Source organism: Myripristis murdjan, chromosome 13 (assembly GCF_902150065.1).
Source record: "Myripristis murdjan chromosome 13, fMyrMur1.1, whole genome shotgun sequence".
Taxonomy (NCBI): domain Eukaryota; kingdom Metazoa; phylum Chordata; class Actinopteri; order Holocentriformes; family Holocentridae; genus Myripristis; species Myripristis murdjan.
The window spans coordinates 23,477,747-23,491,651 of record NC_043992.1 but is presented as its reverse complement, the minus strand read 5'-3'; the positions used below and the strand labels follow the sequence as shown (position 1 = coordinate 23,491,651).

The 13,905-nt window shown below is 42.1% G+C and overlaps 3 protein-coding genes across 3 annotated transcripts; 2 read left to right on the top strand and 1 right to left on the bottom strand.

The window, feature by feature from the left end:
• The first annotated feature begins 233 nt into the window (after positions 1 to 233).
• On the top strand, positions 234 to 4,361 carry lrrc51 (leucine rich repeat containing 51). Its single transcript, XM_030066646.1, has 5 exons — positions 234 to 465; positions 791 to 868; positions 1,990 to 2,195; positions 2,468 to 2,616; positions 3,665 to 4,361. The coding sequence occupies exons 2-5, from the start codon at positions 817 to 819 to the stop codon at positions 3,795 to 3,797; spliced, it is 540 nt and encodes a 179-aa protein (XP_029922506.1). The 5' UTR covers positions 234 to 465; positions 791 to 816; the 3' UTR covers positions 3,798 to 4,361.
• Positions 4,362 to 5,301: 940 nt separating this feature from the next.
• lamtor1 (late endosomal/lysosomal adaptor, MAPK and MTOR activator 1) lies at positions 5,302 to 9,184 on the bottom strand. The gene is made up of 5 exons (XM_030066648.1): positions 8,919 to 9,184; positions 7,748 to 7,893; positions 7,531 to 7,608; positions 6,486 to 6,609; positions 5,302 to 6,237 (listed from the first exon to the last, which is right to left on the bottom strand). The coding sequence occupies exons 1-5, from the start codon at positions 8,958 to 8,960 to the stop codon at positions 6,145 to 6,147; spliced, it is 483 nt and encodes a 160-aa protein (XP_029922508.1). The 5' UTR covers positions 8,961 to 9,184; the 3' UTR covers positions 5,302 to 6,144.
• Positions 9,185 to 10,111: 927 nt separating this feature from the next.
• sfrp2l (secreted frizzled-related protein 2 like) lies at positions 10,112 to 12,542 on the top strand. The gene is made up of 3 exons (XM_030067177.1): positions 10,112 to 10,749; positions 11,411 to 11,491; positions 11,608 to 12,542. The coding sequence occupies exons 1-3, from the start codon at positions 10,242 to 10,244 to the stop codon at positions 12,024 to 12,026; spliced, it is 1,008 nt and encodes a 335-aa protein (XP_029923037.1). The 5' UTR covers positions 10,112 to 10,241; the 3' UTR covers positions 12,027 to 12,542.
• The last annotated feature ends 1,363 nt before the right edge of the window (positions 12,543 to 13,905 follow it).

Here is a 13,905-nt window from a genome sequence, read left to right as displayed (position 1 = left end):
GCGTGTGTATGACAATAAAGTCACTTTAAGACATTGAAAATATTGCATATATTAATTGTTTTGAAAGATTTTTTGCGAGGAAGAAATCATGGACGTACTGTTCCATTTCCTTAAATTTGTACTTGTCAATTCGGGTTTAATAACGATCATTTTGTAGCGTCTACCTGTGCGCATGCGTAGATGTGGTGGACTCAGCTGACACGTTTCACGGTTTCCTACAGGCGGATATGTATCTTGCTGTTTTTCGTTTCGTAACAAGTGACTGTGGGCCAACTTTTATAATATCCCATCATACGTGTTTTAATCACTAAAACACACGTGTTACACATTTAAATAAGAGAGCGAAATGTCAGCGTGGAGAATGTCTAATAGTCAAACTACCTGTCACATTGGTCGCTAGGTCATGTTCGTTTCCATAGCAACGGGTTGTTGCCTAATTTTCAAGGCATGTGCGTCGTATTTTTTGTAAGTTATTTCACAGATTAGCGATAAATTGTAAAGTTAGATGATGTTTTAGAACTAATACTCTTGCTACCGAGGTCATACTTAACCACCACTATTAGAAACAAGACGGTAAATATAATCGCTCGTTTTTGTTTTGGCTGTTTCTCCATATCCGTGAGTAAGTGAGTTTCAGTTCAGCACAGGCCCATTATCTTTTTTCAGACTGGCATAAATCTGTGCAGTTACGGTGAATATGGTGTCATTTATATTTATCCGTGTGGTTTAGATTTGAGTTGTTGATCAGTGACTGGGATCCACCCAGTTGATGTTGGTTGTGTCCTCCCAGGTGAGCCGCCTGGACAGAGCCGGGAGATGTGCGATGCTCCGGTGGATTTATCATTCAGGTGCCTCTGCTCCATGGCAGGTAAACCCTAACAACACACATCATATTACAGTCTTATCCAAGGTTGTCAACAATGAGTGGCCGTAATGTATTTTTCCCTCTTTGGTGTCACTGTAATATTCCTACAGTTCTCCTACAGGAACTTAGTTTTGGTGTGATAGTAGCTATCCTAACATTTATCATAGGACTACCACGGCCTTAGAAATTAGTCATTTTCAGCTTATAAGTGTGGCTAGTTTAGAATAGCCTAATATATGTAATATTATACATGTAATATTATTAATATTATATAAAATACAGTATGACAATAAGATGTATCAATATGTGCTGTTATTAACACGGGTGTTAAAATCTACCTTAAGTCTTGACACAAACTAAACACACTTAGGTGTTGAAAATAGCACCCCTATGTACACTATATACTATGACTGTGAGGAGTGTCGACAATAGTTATGTGTGTATATTGTATTTGTGTAGGCCTGTATCAAAGTGGACTTTTTTTCACTCCATTACATTTGGCAAAATGCCTGCCTTGATTGAAAATTTTGGCCATTAAAATTTTTCTCAAGGTCCAAGTAGCCAACTCAGTGGGAAAAATGTTGAGATAACTTGACCACTGACTGATTGGCATACTTCTCCTATGTAGGAGGCTAAGCATCTAAAACGTCTTTAAGAAAACTCGTTAGGTTTTTTAATCAATTCATTTTCAGCCAGGGCCTCTGGTTATAAAGTTTATTTTAAACCAAAACTTTAGCAAAATTATTTGAGCATTTTATACGAAACATACGTAAGAATCATAAACAAAACAGCTGAAGATTATTCCTCATTTCTGCTCTGGGTAGCATTTCAGATTTAACTGAACAGGCTCTAGGGATACCTTACAGATAAAACATGTTTGGATTGCATTATTTCATTTTAATGAAATGCTGAATTTCATTAGATCAAATGATTTTTCTTTCTAACTACTTAGAACAGATCTTAGATGAGTGATGTAAAAAAAAAAAAAAAAAAAGTTGCCTTTGAAATGCTCAGCAGGAAGACGTATCAAGTTGTCCAAAACGTAAATAGTCAAGTAAAGTGCACCTTACACCAATAATTGAGAAAATGTTACTTAACTGCAATTATGATTTTTCTTGTGTCAGATGCACTTACAGAGGAACCAAGTGGTGGTCTGCAGCCTCTGAAAAGAAACTCTGAAAAGAAATACTTAAGTCGCTCCCTGCGTCTTAATAACAACATCATCACTGACCTGAGCGACCTCCACAAGACTCTCACCCATTTTCTGGCTGAGCCGTCTCAGCTCGCCTGGCTGGATCTGTCCTTCAACTGCATCTCACACATAGACCCAGTGAGCTTCCTCTGTCCATGGCTTCCTTGTTTTCTGGCTCAGAGGCTCATTTTCTTTTCTTTTTGGAAGATACGGATATACTCACATGCAATTAGCACACGCTTTGTATTAGTATTTCATTGTCAGATGTACTGTGGACCAACTGTAAAACCTTTCTGTCATATGGGCTTCAGGTCATATCCATTCTAGTATTTATGCACATAGTCTGTTGATATTTGTGTGCTTTGATAACTGTCTGGTGCTAATGTACAACTTGTGTTTGTGTGTCCCAGGTTTTGTGTGAGCTCCAGCAGCTGCGTGTGTTGTATCTTCATGGCAACAGCATCTGTAACCTGGCAGAGGTGAAAAGGCTGGGAGTGCTGCAATATCTGCACACCATCACCCTACATGGAAATCCCATAGAGACTGAGAGAGGATACAGGTGCAGACTGTCTGTCTTTCTCTCACTCAAATTTTCACACTGAGTAAATAGATAAAGTAGTGTAGCCTCTCAGATGCACTTCTACTGAGCAGAATCAGCACATTGTTAAGAACATAGCATTGAGCTACAGCTGCTGGTGTGTTCTTTAAGCATTTGTTACAAGCCAGTGTGTCTAGCTTGGAAGGGAAAAAAAGAGAAAATCGATGGTTGGTTCTTCTTTCACATGCATTGACACCCATGAGAAGCCATCTATTGTTTCTGTATGGATCTGCATTTTTTTTAGCGGGTGTCAGGCTCAAGAATAATAAAAAAGACCAGTTCTCAAGACTAAAAACACCATATAAAGTGCTGAAATGCAAAAACAGGATAGAGAGAGCACAACCACGTCCCTCTGTCAGTAAGGCGTCAAATTCATCCATCACTCCACTACACAAGTGTCTTCCCTCCCATCATGCACAAGCATACAGAATACCTGCTAATAGAAAATATATTCGGTGTAAGAGGGGAAGAAAGTAAGCATAGAATTTATGAAGCTATGCATTCCTAACATACAGAATGGACTTCATACAGACACGCAGATGAAGCCTCATACTTGAATTTGTGGAAGTTTACAGCATGGAGATATTCCAATGCTAGTCATTATATTGTGTGTAAGTGTGTGTGTGTGTGTGTGTGTGTGTGTGTGTGTTTGCCTAAATATACGAACACGTGCACAGAGAGCATTTCAACAGGTGCTTAAACGGAGCAGGGATCAAGCTCATATTACATATTCAGTTCAAGTCTGCATAGTAACACCAGTCTCTCTCTCTCTCTCTCACACACACACACACACACACACACACACACACACACAGAGAGAGAGAGAACATGGCAAAGAGGAAAAAGGTCACTAAAGGTCACTTTCAGGTAACAGTAAATCTTAGGTTAAGCATCAGGAAAACGGTCTACTTCATCTACATTGGAAGAAATGTTCCTGGTTTAATTTGACTTACAAGGAAGCTCACAGTGTCACCAGGATCAAAGATAATTTGCGTTTGTCTGTGTTTAGGAGCCATGTGGTTTCTGCTCTGCCTCAGCTGAAGGCAGTGGATTTCAGCGCTGTAACACAACAGGAGCAAGTCATGGCAAACGTATGGTGTCACAGCAACAACCGTGGCAGGAGAAAAGTCTCCATTGACTGACAAGAGGAGGCTCGTTTAATCGCTGGACTGCAGTTGGCTTTCTGTCTGTTTCCCATACCTGCTTATTCCTAATCACAGTGCTGAGTACTTGTTTCACTGGCACTCTCTGTGCTCCACATTCTCAGCTGGAGAGCACTTCAGCCAAGCTGGCTCATCATCTCACATATTTACTCCATATCTGTCTGTGGGGTGAAATGAGTTTTTCTTTTTTAAATAAAGGGTAGAGTTTTGTGTTCTATGCTGAAATTACCAGTCTATCCCTGGTGTTTACAAAAACAATTACTTGAAAGAAGTCAACATTACAAAACAGTAATAGCCTACGTGTTATAATTTTTGGTTATTAAGTGATGCTAGATGCTAAATGCACTAGATGAACTTCTCCCCAGATGTGCACATACAAAGTTTGTGCAATATTCTTAAGACACACTCACCAGCACTTATGTTGAAAGTCTTTAATGAATTAATTGACCCAAAAAAAAAAAAAAAAGAACAGAATATCTTAAACCTTTTTGGTACTGCTCTAAGAAATCATTAATTACATAATTCAGGTAGTATTACACATTTTGAGTAACAAACAAAAACAAAAAATGCTAAGAGCCCACTGCAAAAAGCTCAAATTAATTGCCTGGTCGAAATAATCACAGCCTTGCAGATAATCCCTTTACAGACCCAAAAGAGGTTCACCCTGCTCCCTGACCATGCACACGCTCTCTGTGCTCGCATCCAAAAAGAAAAAAAAAACAAAAAAAACATTTAAAACAAATAAATAATCACAATAAAGGTCATGGATCATTTTATCTGTGGCGCGACATTGTTGAACTCTCCCACACTGCTACAATGGTTAGTTTCTGAATAATATGAATAACTGAATCATTTTACAATCTGCAGTTAGAAGCTTTGTTTAAAAAGCTAACAAACTCGGGAGTTAAAAGTGTTGCTGTTTCATAAAAACTTTTGTAATCCCCACAAGACCTTAGCCAATCCTGACCAATGAACTCTACAAAAGGGGAACTTCATACGATCCATCTACTTTTTTCTTTTCTAAGTGAATCAGAAAATTCTGTACAAAGGCATCAATGCACATTGTCTGCCCCCCCACACCCTCACCAAGCACTCCCCGTTTTTGATGGGATCCTCACTGAGAAAAGGATACCAGCCTTGACACCCTGTACAGGTCACCCATGACTTACAACACATTACCAACCACACCTTGTCAATGTTTGATTTCTGTATTTCAAGTGGAATCTGACCCAAATTTACTGATAAAGCTGTTTAGACTTTGATTTAATAGTTTGTCTTCAGACAGTCAGGACTGGATGTGTTTCTTAGTGCAACATGCCAGACCCCTGTAGTATGTTTGCTGCCTACATTTGGCCTGCGTAAATCAAACACAAAAGCAGGACTATTTAGCATTACATCCTTCCAAATTACAGCCAATCCAACTACCAATCGTACAAGATATTTTTACTGCATAAGGAAAAAGACTGAGGAGTAGACTGTGTCACCCCAGGGAGCTGTAACGGCATTAATACACAAAGCACAGTGAGAATTTTGAGCAATATGGTGATTTTTTTTTTTTTTATCATGCTATGGGGATACAACCTGGCCTCAGCCATTATAATCCCATTCCTGGACTTGTGGTGTTTCCATGACACATACCACTCCTCATATTCCCTTTCTTGTATTCCTCAACCTCTGTTTAATGGACATTGTGTAAAATAAACAGACCAAAAGCCCCACCTGCCTCGTGCCTGAACCCATTAGAGCCATCCCTGTTTACTACACACTCCCCCATGGCTGTGGCTAACACTCTGAGGTGAAGAGGTGAGTTCTGCTTACCTGGTAAGTGCTAACACAACTAGCCAGGAACACTTCAGATATAACACCAGCAACAGCCTCAACATTTATTACCATAAACTGTCAGACTGACAAACACAACAAAACACACACATCTTAAAAAAATATCCACAACTGAGACAGTCCTGACAACCATTTATCTCAAATGGGCATCTTAAAAATCTTACACAGGCAGACCATTTAGAAGAATTGAGTGATGTTTTTTCCATAAGTGTTTCTGATAAATGCAGTGATCCAGTCTTTAGAAAAAGAGGTCTGGTTGTTGCAAATCTCAGATCACACTCTATCCGTCCATCTAGCTAAGGGACAGCCATAGGGTGCAATCTGAGGTGCAATTCCAATCATCTCTGTCTTTGTCGCTGCTAGAGGCGGAGCTAAGAAGCACAGGAACCAAGATGCTTGGATACAGGGCGGGCTGGGAGGTGAGGAGGCAGGAGTGGCAGAGAGAGAGAGGGATGGGAGGAACAATATGCAGACCAGGGAGGCAGAATCAGGGAATGGCAAACTGAACCACCAGTTCCTCTTTCGCATCCACCTTGATCTGAGAGATTGCACTGTAAGCATAAGCTGCTATCTTGGACACCTGTGTAAAAAGGGAATGACAAGAAGAGGCAATGCTTAATTTGTACAGAAAAAACAACAAAATAACACAAGCTATTTTAAGCCACATCCTCTTAGAAATACCAGAGAGCTACCCACTTTCTACATTCTCAAGATTGTCTCTTCAGTGCAGGACAACAAGGAAAAAATGCAAACATGGAGGTAAAAAAAAAGAGCTACAGCTGATCCTAAATTACATCTACACCTAACCTACCATCTATGCCGACTTACCTGTTGAACATCTGAGTATGGCACCAGGTCACTAGCAAGCACTTGGTGGGGCTGGCTTGTGAGGGAGGGGAGAAGATGAGCTTTCTTCTGGGGCAGATTGTTGCTCAGCACAGCCAACTTTGTACTGAAACACAAACAGATACTGATTTAGTCCTGAATCACTTAGAATCCCTTGTAGAGAATTGCAGTTCTCTCAGCTAAAAACTAACCAACGTGCACACTGAATTAATGGTGCACTATGTATAACTGAGGATTTAAGTGAGGACGATTTTGACTCAACTAACAAAAAACAAAACAAAACAGGGAAGTACAGACTATCAGTGAGTCAGTCAGGCAGTGAGAACCATGCAGACTCAACTCAAATTAGAGGCTTATTCCACGATTTTTTTGTTATTTGAGTCAAAATGGTCCTTGACCTTTGGCAATTCTGGATGGTATGCCTTTAAGATATCCTGAGATACAACAACAGTATCCTAATATTTGTTTGTTTGATACAGGCTTACATACAGGCTCTTTATCTGCAGACTGGACTTTATATAAGACTGTGCAGGTACGTTCTGACTGAGCTTTTCCCAAGTCCATACTCATATTTCAGTCATCTGGACATTTCACTAAGACAAACAACCACTTTCTCACCAGCTTCGTTAGGTTCTGCCAGACAATATGATGACCAATATGCCACATAACGTGTATACTGCACAGAACTGGATAATTATCTTTTCTACAGTTATGATGAGTCAAACAGCCATACCATCTCAAAGGTTTACAGGTCATCAATGATTCAACAAATGAATAACACTACCTCATATGGTACAACACTTTTGGTATATGGTACACTCACATTTTATAGCCAATCTTTGTACAGAGAGGTGAATACATACATCTGTCTCATACCCACAAACAACAACAAAACCAAAGAAACAAGCAACAGCAAGCAATGACAGAAGAAACAAGCAACAGCAGTGTTGTGGCAAAAAAAAAAAAAAAAAAAAAAAACATTAGGAAATTAAATATTTTTGAAAAAGTTAGCTGATGAGCCATTTACCTGTATTGCCGAGCTTTGTCCATGTATTCATGTTGCTCCATCATGACAGAGTCGGCAGCAGAGACATCAATGATGTTCCTGCAGAAAGAGAGAGAGTGCAGCATGGAGATATCAATGTAAAGCCACTGCATCTGAATCACTGCTTCATTGTCTAAAAACAAACAAACAAAAAAAAAAACAGTCAAAAGGCCCTGGTGTGTGGCTAGGTGTGTCTTACTGTGCGGTCTTGGTGAGGATGGATGTGAGGAGGGCCTGTTCATCTGTGCGTGCTGAGGGGACGTTGGCAGTGACCCATTCAGTGCCATTTGGAGGTTTGCTGTCGGGGTTGGGGTGGGGGATCAGTGGCTTACGCTCATCAGGGTCCTGGGGACAAAAGAAACAACATGGTCAAGATCAAAGTTTTTCCTGTGACAGACATTATCAGGGCAGCTCAACGGGCAGAAAAAAAACTTATTTTGTACCTCCTTCTAAATGACACTTTTGAATCCTATCAAACAGTACCTGCCCACTATCACATACCATACACTCACTCTCTCTCACACACATACACACACTTCTCAAGGAAATCCACCTGTGAAAAACAACAAGAATCCCTGCATGTACTGACCTTACACACTGCTATTTCTCCATTAATAGTCAGGTATTAAAAAAAGAAAACAAGAAGCCTGAACTTTGTCCTTGGATTACCAAATCCAAAATGAATCTACTTGAAGTCTCGCTGAAACAAAAATAGTTTATTCTTGTATGGGTCAACTGGACTGTGAGCCTGTACCCTCTGAAAATACTCTCCATGAAGGAAGAACTGGCCGTTTCCTGAAACTAAAAGTAGCTCCTTTTGTTACAGCAGGACGTTACGAGTCATATGATGTAAAAAAGGACCAGGACAACTTGTCCAGAATGAGCCGTTAGTGTTAGAGGGCGTGTTTTAAGGAAGTGTGTTGGTATAGTAACTTCATCAGCAGGGCTTGCAACCTGATTCATGACGAATCTGCTCTGAGGAATGAGGATACACGACATTATCCAGACCGTGTTTACAGACAAGCTGAGTGAATTCACGGAGGCTGCACGACACACAATCATTTCTCACCTTTAGCACGGTGTAGTCGGGTTTTTAAACCATTTGCTAGCTGCTCTGTCTGTACTGTCAAACTCAGGCCTCAACCAAAGGCTTTAGTTTGACAAGCAAGTTGCAACTGTCCAAGTGTCAAATCACTTTCATTTCTAAAAAGCACCAACTCTCGGTAACTTTGATCCGGTTTGTAAAATGAGCTTTGTATATCCTACATCCACGATAAATGACTGTAACGTCATTTTTGGTGTTTTGTTCAATCCAAAATCCTTGTATTTAGCTTTCAACCTTAGTTAGCTAGTGTTAGCCGGGTAGCTACCTGTTCTGTGGTCTCGTTTTCGCTGCTGTAACAGCAACCCATGGCGTCCGAGGGGCGTCCGGCGCTCTGCCAAACTTCACAACCCCAGCTTTCCTCTGCGCTAAGCCGTCTACCCGCAGAAGCGACCGTCTCTGCCCCGTCCAACAGGCATACGACTTGTTTCCTGCTTGTTGTTTTTTTGTTTCTTCAAGCTAACCACCTACTATCAACAGCAGCTACTCGGACGAACTATCACATGACAGCAGCTCTGGTGCAACAACACAACGACCACTTCCGGTATTTGAGAAGTCGCTGCCACCCACATCACGTGATACTGGATTTTCTTTTTAATCTCGAGTGGGGGGGATTTATCAATCGCTGTTTACTTCTGTACTTTTCGCTTTTAAACAACAAAAACAGAAACTGCATGCTTTGTTTACTCCGCAGAGGATTTCAGTAGGAACAGCCTAAGCGCTCGGTCTAAACTGCACAACTAAACACCATTAAACAACAACATTAAACAGAGAACAAGACAAATGAAAATTATGGCTCTGTTAAGGCTTGTCCGTGCACATCACTTAACAAAAGAGTGTTTTCTGGCAAAGGATGAAAGGGCCTGTGTTGGACGCCCCCTGGCTGAATCTGATGACAAAATGACACACACACACACACACACACACACACACACACACACACACACACACACACACACACACACACACACACACACACACACCTCTACAGTGATAGACAAGAGACCTGAGTCAGTGGGGCCTCAGCCTAAGTCTTGACTTTTTTACAACTACGATTAATGCACAAGTGCACATATTTATACATAATGCACAATTTTTGTTTGAACACATTTCAAGGGCACACGTTATTCCATTTCTTGTTTCTTTTTCTGTTTCTTATGATTTAATTCTTCTGCTGAGAATTTGAGCAACTGGCCCAATCCCCTCGGGGATTAAATGAAGTATTTCTGATTCTGATTTAGAGTCATGTACAAAATGAAGATTACGTCAGTGACATTGACTGACAACAGCTATGCCCAGAGCACAGTTGTTTAAAGGCGTCCCTCCAATCTGTTTTACCGAAAGTGTACAGTCGACTCAGCAGGAAAGCCTACATATCAACAAACACCGGTGTTCACCCCCACCTACACTGCTGAGTGGAGGCGTGCCCAGGTGGGATGACTAGGAGGCGCCTGCCCTCTCATTTACCCCCCATTTCCCCTCCTCATCTTTGTTTACACCTCCGGGCCGGTCAGGTCTAGACAGCCAGGCGGTGTGCAGCTACGTCGGCTCAGGCTGTTATTGTTCCCTGATCAGGATCAACCAACCAGCCATGTCTGCCTCTGTTTTAACTTTTGTAGGCCTGTTTGTGGCTTCCTGTGCCGCTGACAATGCTCCCGTCCACCTCGGGCTCAGCTCCTCGGTCCGCTCGGTGTGCAGACCCATCCCGAGCACGCTGTCCCTGTGCCACGGGATAGGGTACAGGCAAATGCGGATCCCCAACTTGCTGGGCCACGACTCGCTCAGGGAGGCCCAGCAGCAGTCGGCGGCCTGGCTGCCCCTGGTCTCCAAGCTCTGCCACCGGGACACCAAGAAGTTCCTGTGCTCGCTGTTCGCGCCGGTGTGTCTGCCCGAGCTGCCCGGGCCCGTGAGTCCGTGCAGGAGCCTCTGCGAGGCCGTGCGGGACGGCTGCGTGCCCGTGATGAGCGCCTTTGGCTTCCCCTGGCCCGAGATGTTCAACTGCAGCCGGTTCCCGCGCGGCACCGACCTCTGTATCCCGGCAACCGGAGAGCTGGAGGTGCGCACGAGAGAGGAGCTCAAGCACGAGGAGGCGTTAAAAGGTCAGTGGCCGGATCCGTTTCTGTCAGAGTGACAGGCGGTGGGTCGTCGCTTAAAAAACACTACTCCTTATTGTAGAATACTTTTTCATTACACATGTATTTTTGAACTTTTTTGCCCACGTGATTCACTTTATTGATGAATTTTTTAACTTTGGCAGTAAAAAAAAAAAAAAAAAAAGAAAAGAAAAGAAATCCCAAACAGGATACGACACAGTTACAAAAGACAAGGTGATGTTTTGTTGCACCCTGGGCAACCTAACCACATAATTGGTAGTCGCATTGTCTTGTCTTTAAATTTCTGGGTAAAGCCCGACAATAATAGCCTATGGGAAACCAAACTGCACTGGTGGTCCATGTTTTTTTTCTTTTCTTTTCCCCAATGAAATAAAAGCAGCGGTGCCGCCATGCCAGAGCAAAGTTAACTTCTGGTTGTTTTTCAAACAGGGCCCATTAATACAACTCAATTCATTGTAAATACAATTTCAACTCACTGACAATAGTCCAGCCACCCATCTTTTATTAAGTCTGTTTATGTTCCATTTTTGTTTTGTCCACATACCGCCTGTAATAGGGATCAGGCATGGGTTTGTTTAAAAGGCTCAGGACCCAAAAAGGTTGAGACCTACTGATGTAACCCGCCCCCTCTCCTTTTCATCCCTAGGGAGTGTGATCTGTGATGCCTGTAGTCTGGCAGCTGAGGGAGAGACAGACATCCAGGACAACTTCTGCCACAGTCCATATGGTGAGAACAAAGTGTTAACAAATTATATGGAGGACTACAAAATGCATCACTGTCTTTACTTTGTGTTGTCTCAGTGTAATAGGTGTCCTCTCTGTCTTTCTCTGTCACTATCCCAGCCTTTAAGCTGCGTCTGGGCAGCGTGTCCACGGTGGGAGGGGACCGTCAGCTGGTCCCTCTGGGCCGCAGCCGCATCCTGAGGTGGGCTGGTGGTGGCGCCGAGAGGGCAGAGGGAATTGGAGGGGCAATGGCCCATAATGCTTTGTGGCTGCAGGAAGGAGGCAGCTGCACCTGCCCCGGCCTGGACTCTGCAGATACACAGGAGGAGGTGGGGGCAGAGGAAGAAGATATGGAGGGCGGGCGAGGGAAGGGGGGAGGCAAGGAGGGGAGTGGGTCCCTGGGTGGTTGGTACCTGGGCCTGGCGCAAGCGGAGGAGGGAAGGCTGGTGCTGACTCGCCTGGTGAAATGGACCAGAGAGGACAGAGGGCTGAAGAAGTTCATCAGAGCTCTCCTGAAACTGCCTTGTTCACCTGTGTAGCCACACACTGCTCAGCCACTGCCATTTTCACTGGCAGCCATGTTGGCTCTGCAACCCATGGATGTTTCTAAGTAACTTGTTTTTATTTGCAGCTTGTGATTCTGTGGTGCTGATTAACTTGCGATTCTATGCTCACATAGGGACTTTCACTGAGGCAGGGCTTCCCATTTTAAAGAAGGGATAAGAACAGAGCCTGGAGCCTGTCCCAGCATGCATCGGGTGGAACGTTGTAATAAATCAGAAGAGAAGAAAAGTACAAAGGAAGGGAAGGAAGGAAAGGCAATCTAAACAAGCAAAATACCCCTAAAACTCACGATGAATCTCAAATACCAAAAATCAACATGACTTCAGCTTATAGCATTTTCTTCAAAAGGTTTTTTTTATTAAGTGCTTAATATCATTTGACTGCACATATTTCAATATTTGGTCGCATTCGTTGTTTTGTATATTCTTGATGTATTATATTGTATTGACTGCTGTTGGATGTTATGCCATAAATGAGGTTTTGATACTCTGTGTTCGTGTTTGTCTGGATGTTTCTATCATCGTTGTGGGTGAAGACAGAAACTAGACTCCACACACACACACACACACACACACACACACACACACACAGAGACACACCTGCCGATGTTAACCTGATATAGCAAATGTTTTTTTCACACTGCCTCTCCCTCTCTCACTGTTCACTAGCCCTACCTTACAGATCTACATTGCAGATTAAAACTATCTGGACATGAAGATCCTTGTTCCTCAGCTCAAACATGAAAACACGTAACAGCTGCTGACATAGTTATATTACGATCAGCGTTTATTGATGCTTAATTATTAGAGGGCATACATACATGCACGTGATGTATAAATTATTTACATACCCAGGTCTCTTACCTCCTCTATCACACACACACCTGCCTTCCCTCACTTGTCTGAGCTTAGCACTGCGTTCTTTCTGCCTATCGCTGCTTTTCTGCCATACAACTTGCACAACTTGCAGGTGAGTTTGCGTGTTTGTGGTGGAAGTGATGCTTTACTGTGATGACTATTTTATTTTTTTTATTTGGATGCATCAGTTTTATGCGAGGTTCAGGCTACTTGTGGAGCCTGCAGATACTGGAGGCAGTAGAAAGATCTAGAGAGCCTGAGTTCCTTCTCTATCACACTCCTTATAGAGCCAGGAAGTGAGAGCACATTTATGTGTAGATGATTAACGTTACGGAGGCATTTGTTCAAAAATGTTCAGTAGCATCTCAGGAAAATAGTTTTTATCTAAACTCCAGCAATTAATATTGTTAAACTGCAGATGATTTTATAATTTAATATATTAGTATTTTTTAAATCATAGTATTATGATACACAAGCTGGACATTAAACTACATTATTCAATTATACCATATATCATGATTGCAGTTTCTGTAGTGTTGCAGTTATAATTTTTCTGCTTTGATCACTTAACATTTAAATGAATGTTGGCCACATCACAAATCCAGAGATGAAGAGTTACTCTTGCCCATATTCATAAAATATGTGGGAATAAGAGTGATGAGTTAATCTTAATATGTTTGTGTGAAATGAGCATTGATCTTCTCGTAGTGCTATCACGATTCTGGGAGTTTCTCTGAATGCAAGGCCTGCCATTACCTATTAAACATGAACATATTGACCAATAAGTGTGCATTTACAGTGTAGATTTGAAATACACTAAACCAAATGGTGGTGTACTCCATACTCTTAAAAGATTAATTTGAAGAGGAATAGGGGAAAATGATGGTCACCTTGTTAACACAAAAGGCAAACAGCTTTTCCTGCATTAATTGCACATATAAAGAACACAACAAGTTACTTCTCCACCATCCCCTTGCTGTTCAATGACCACAAATGA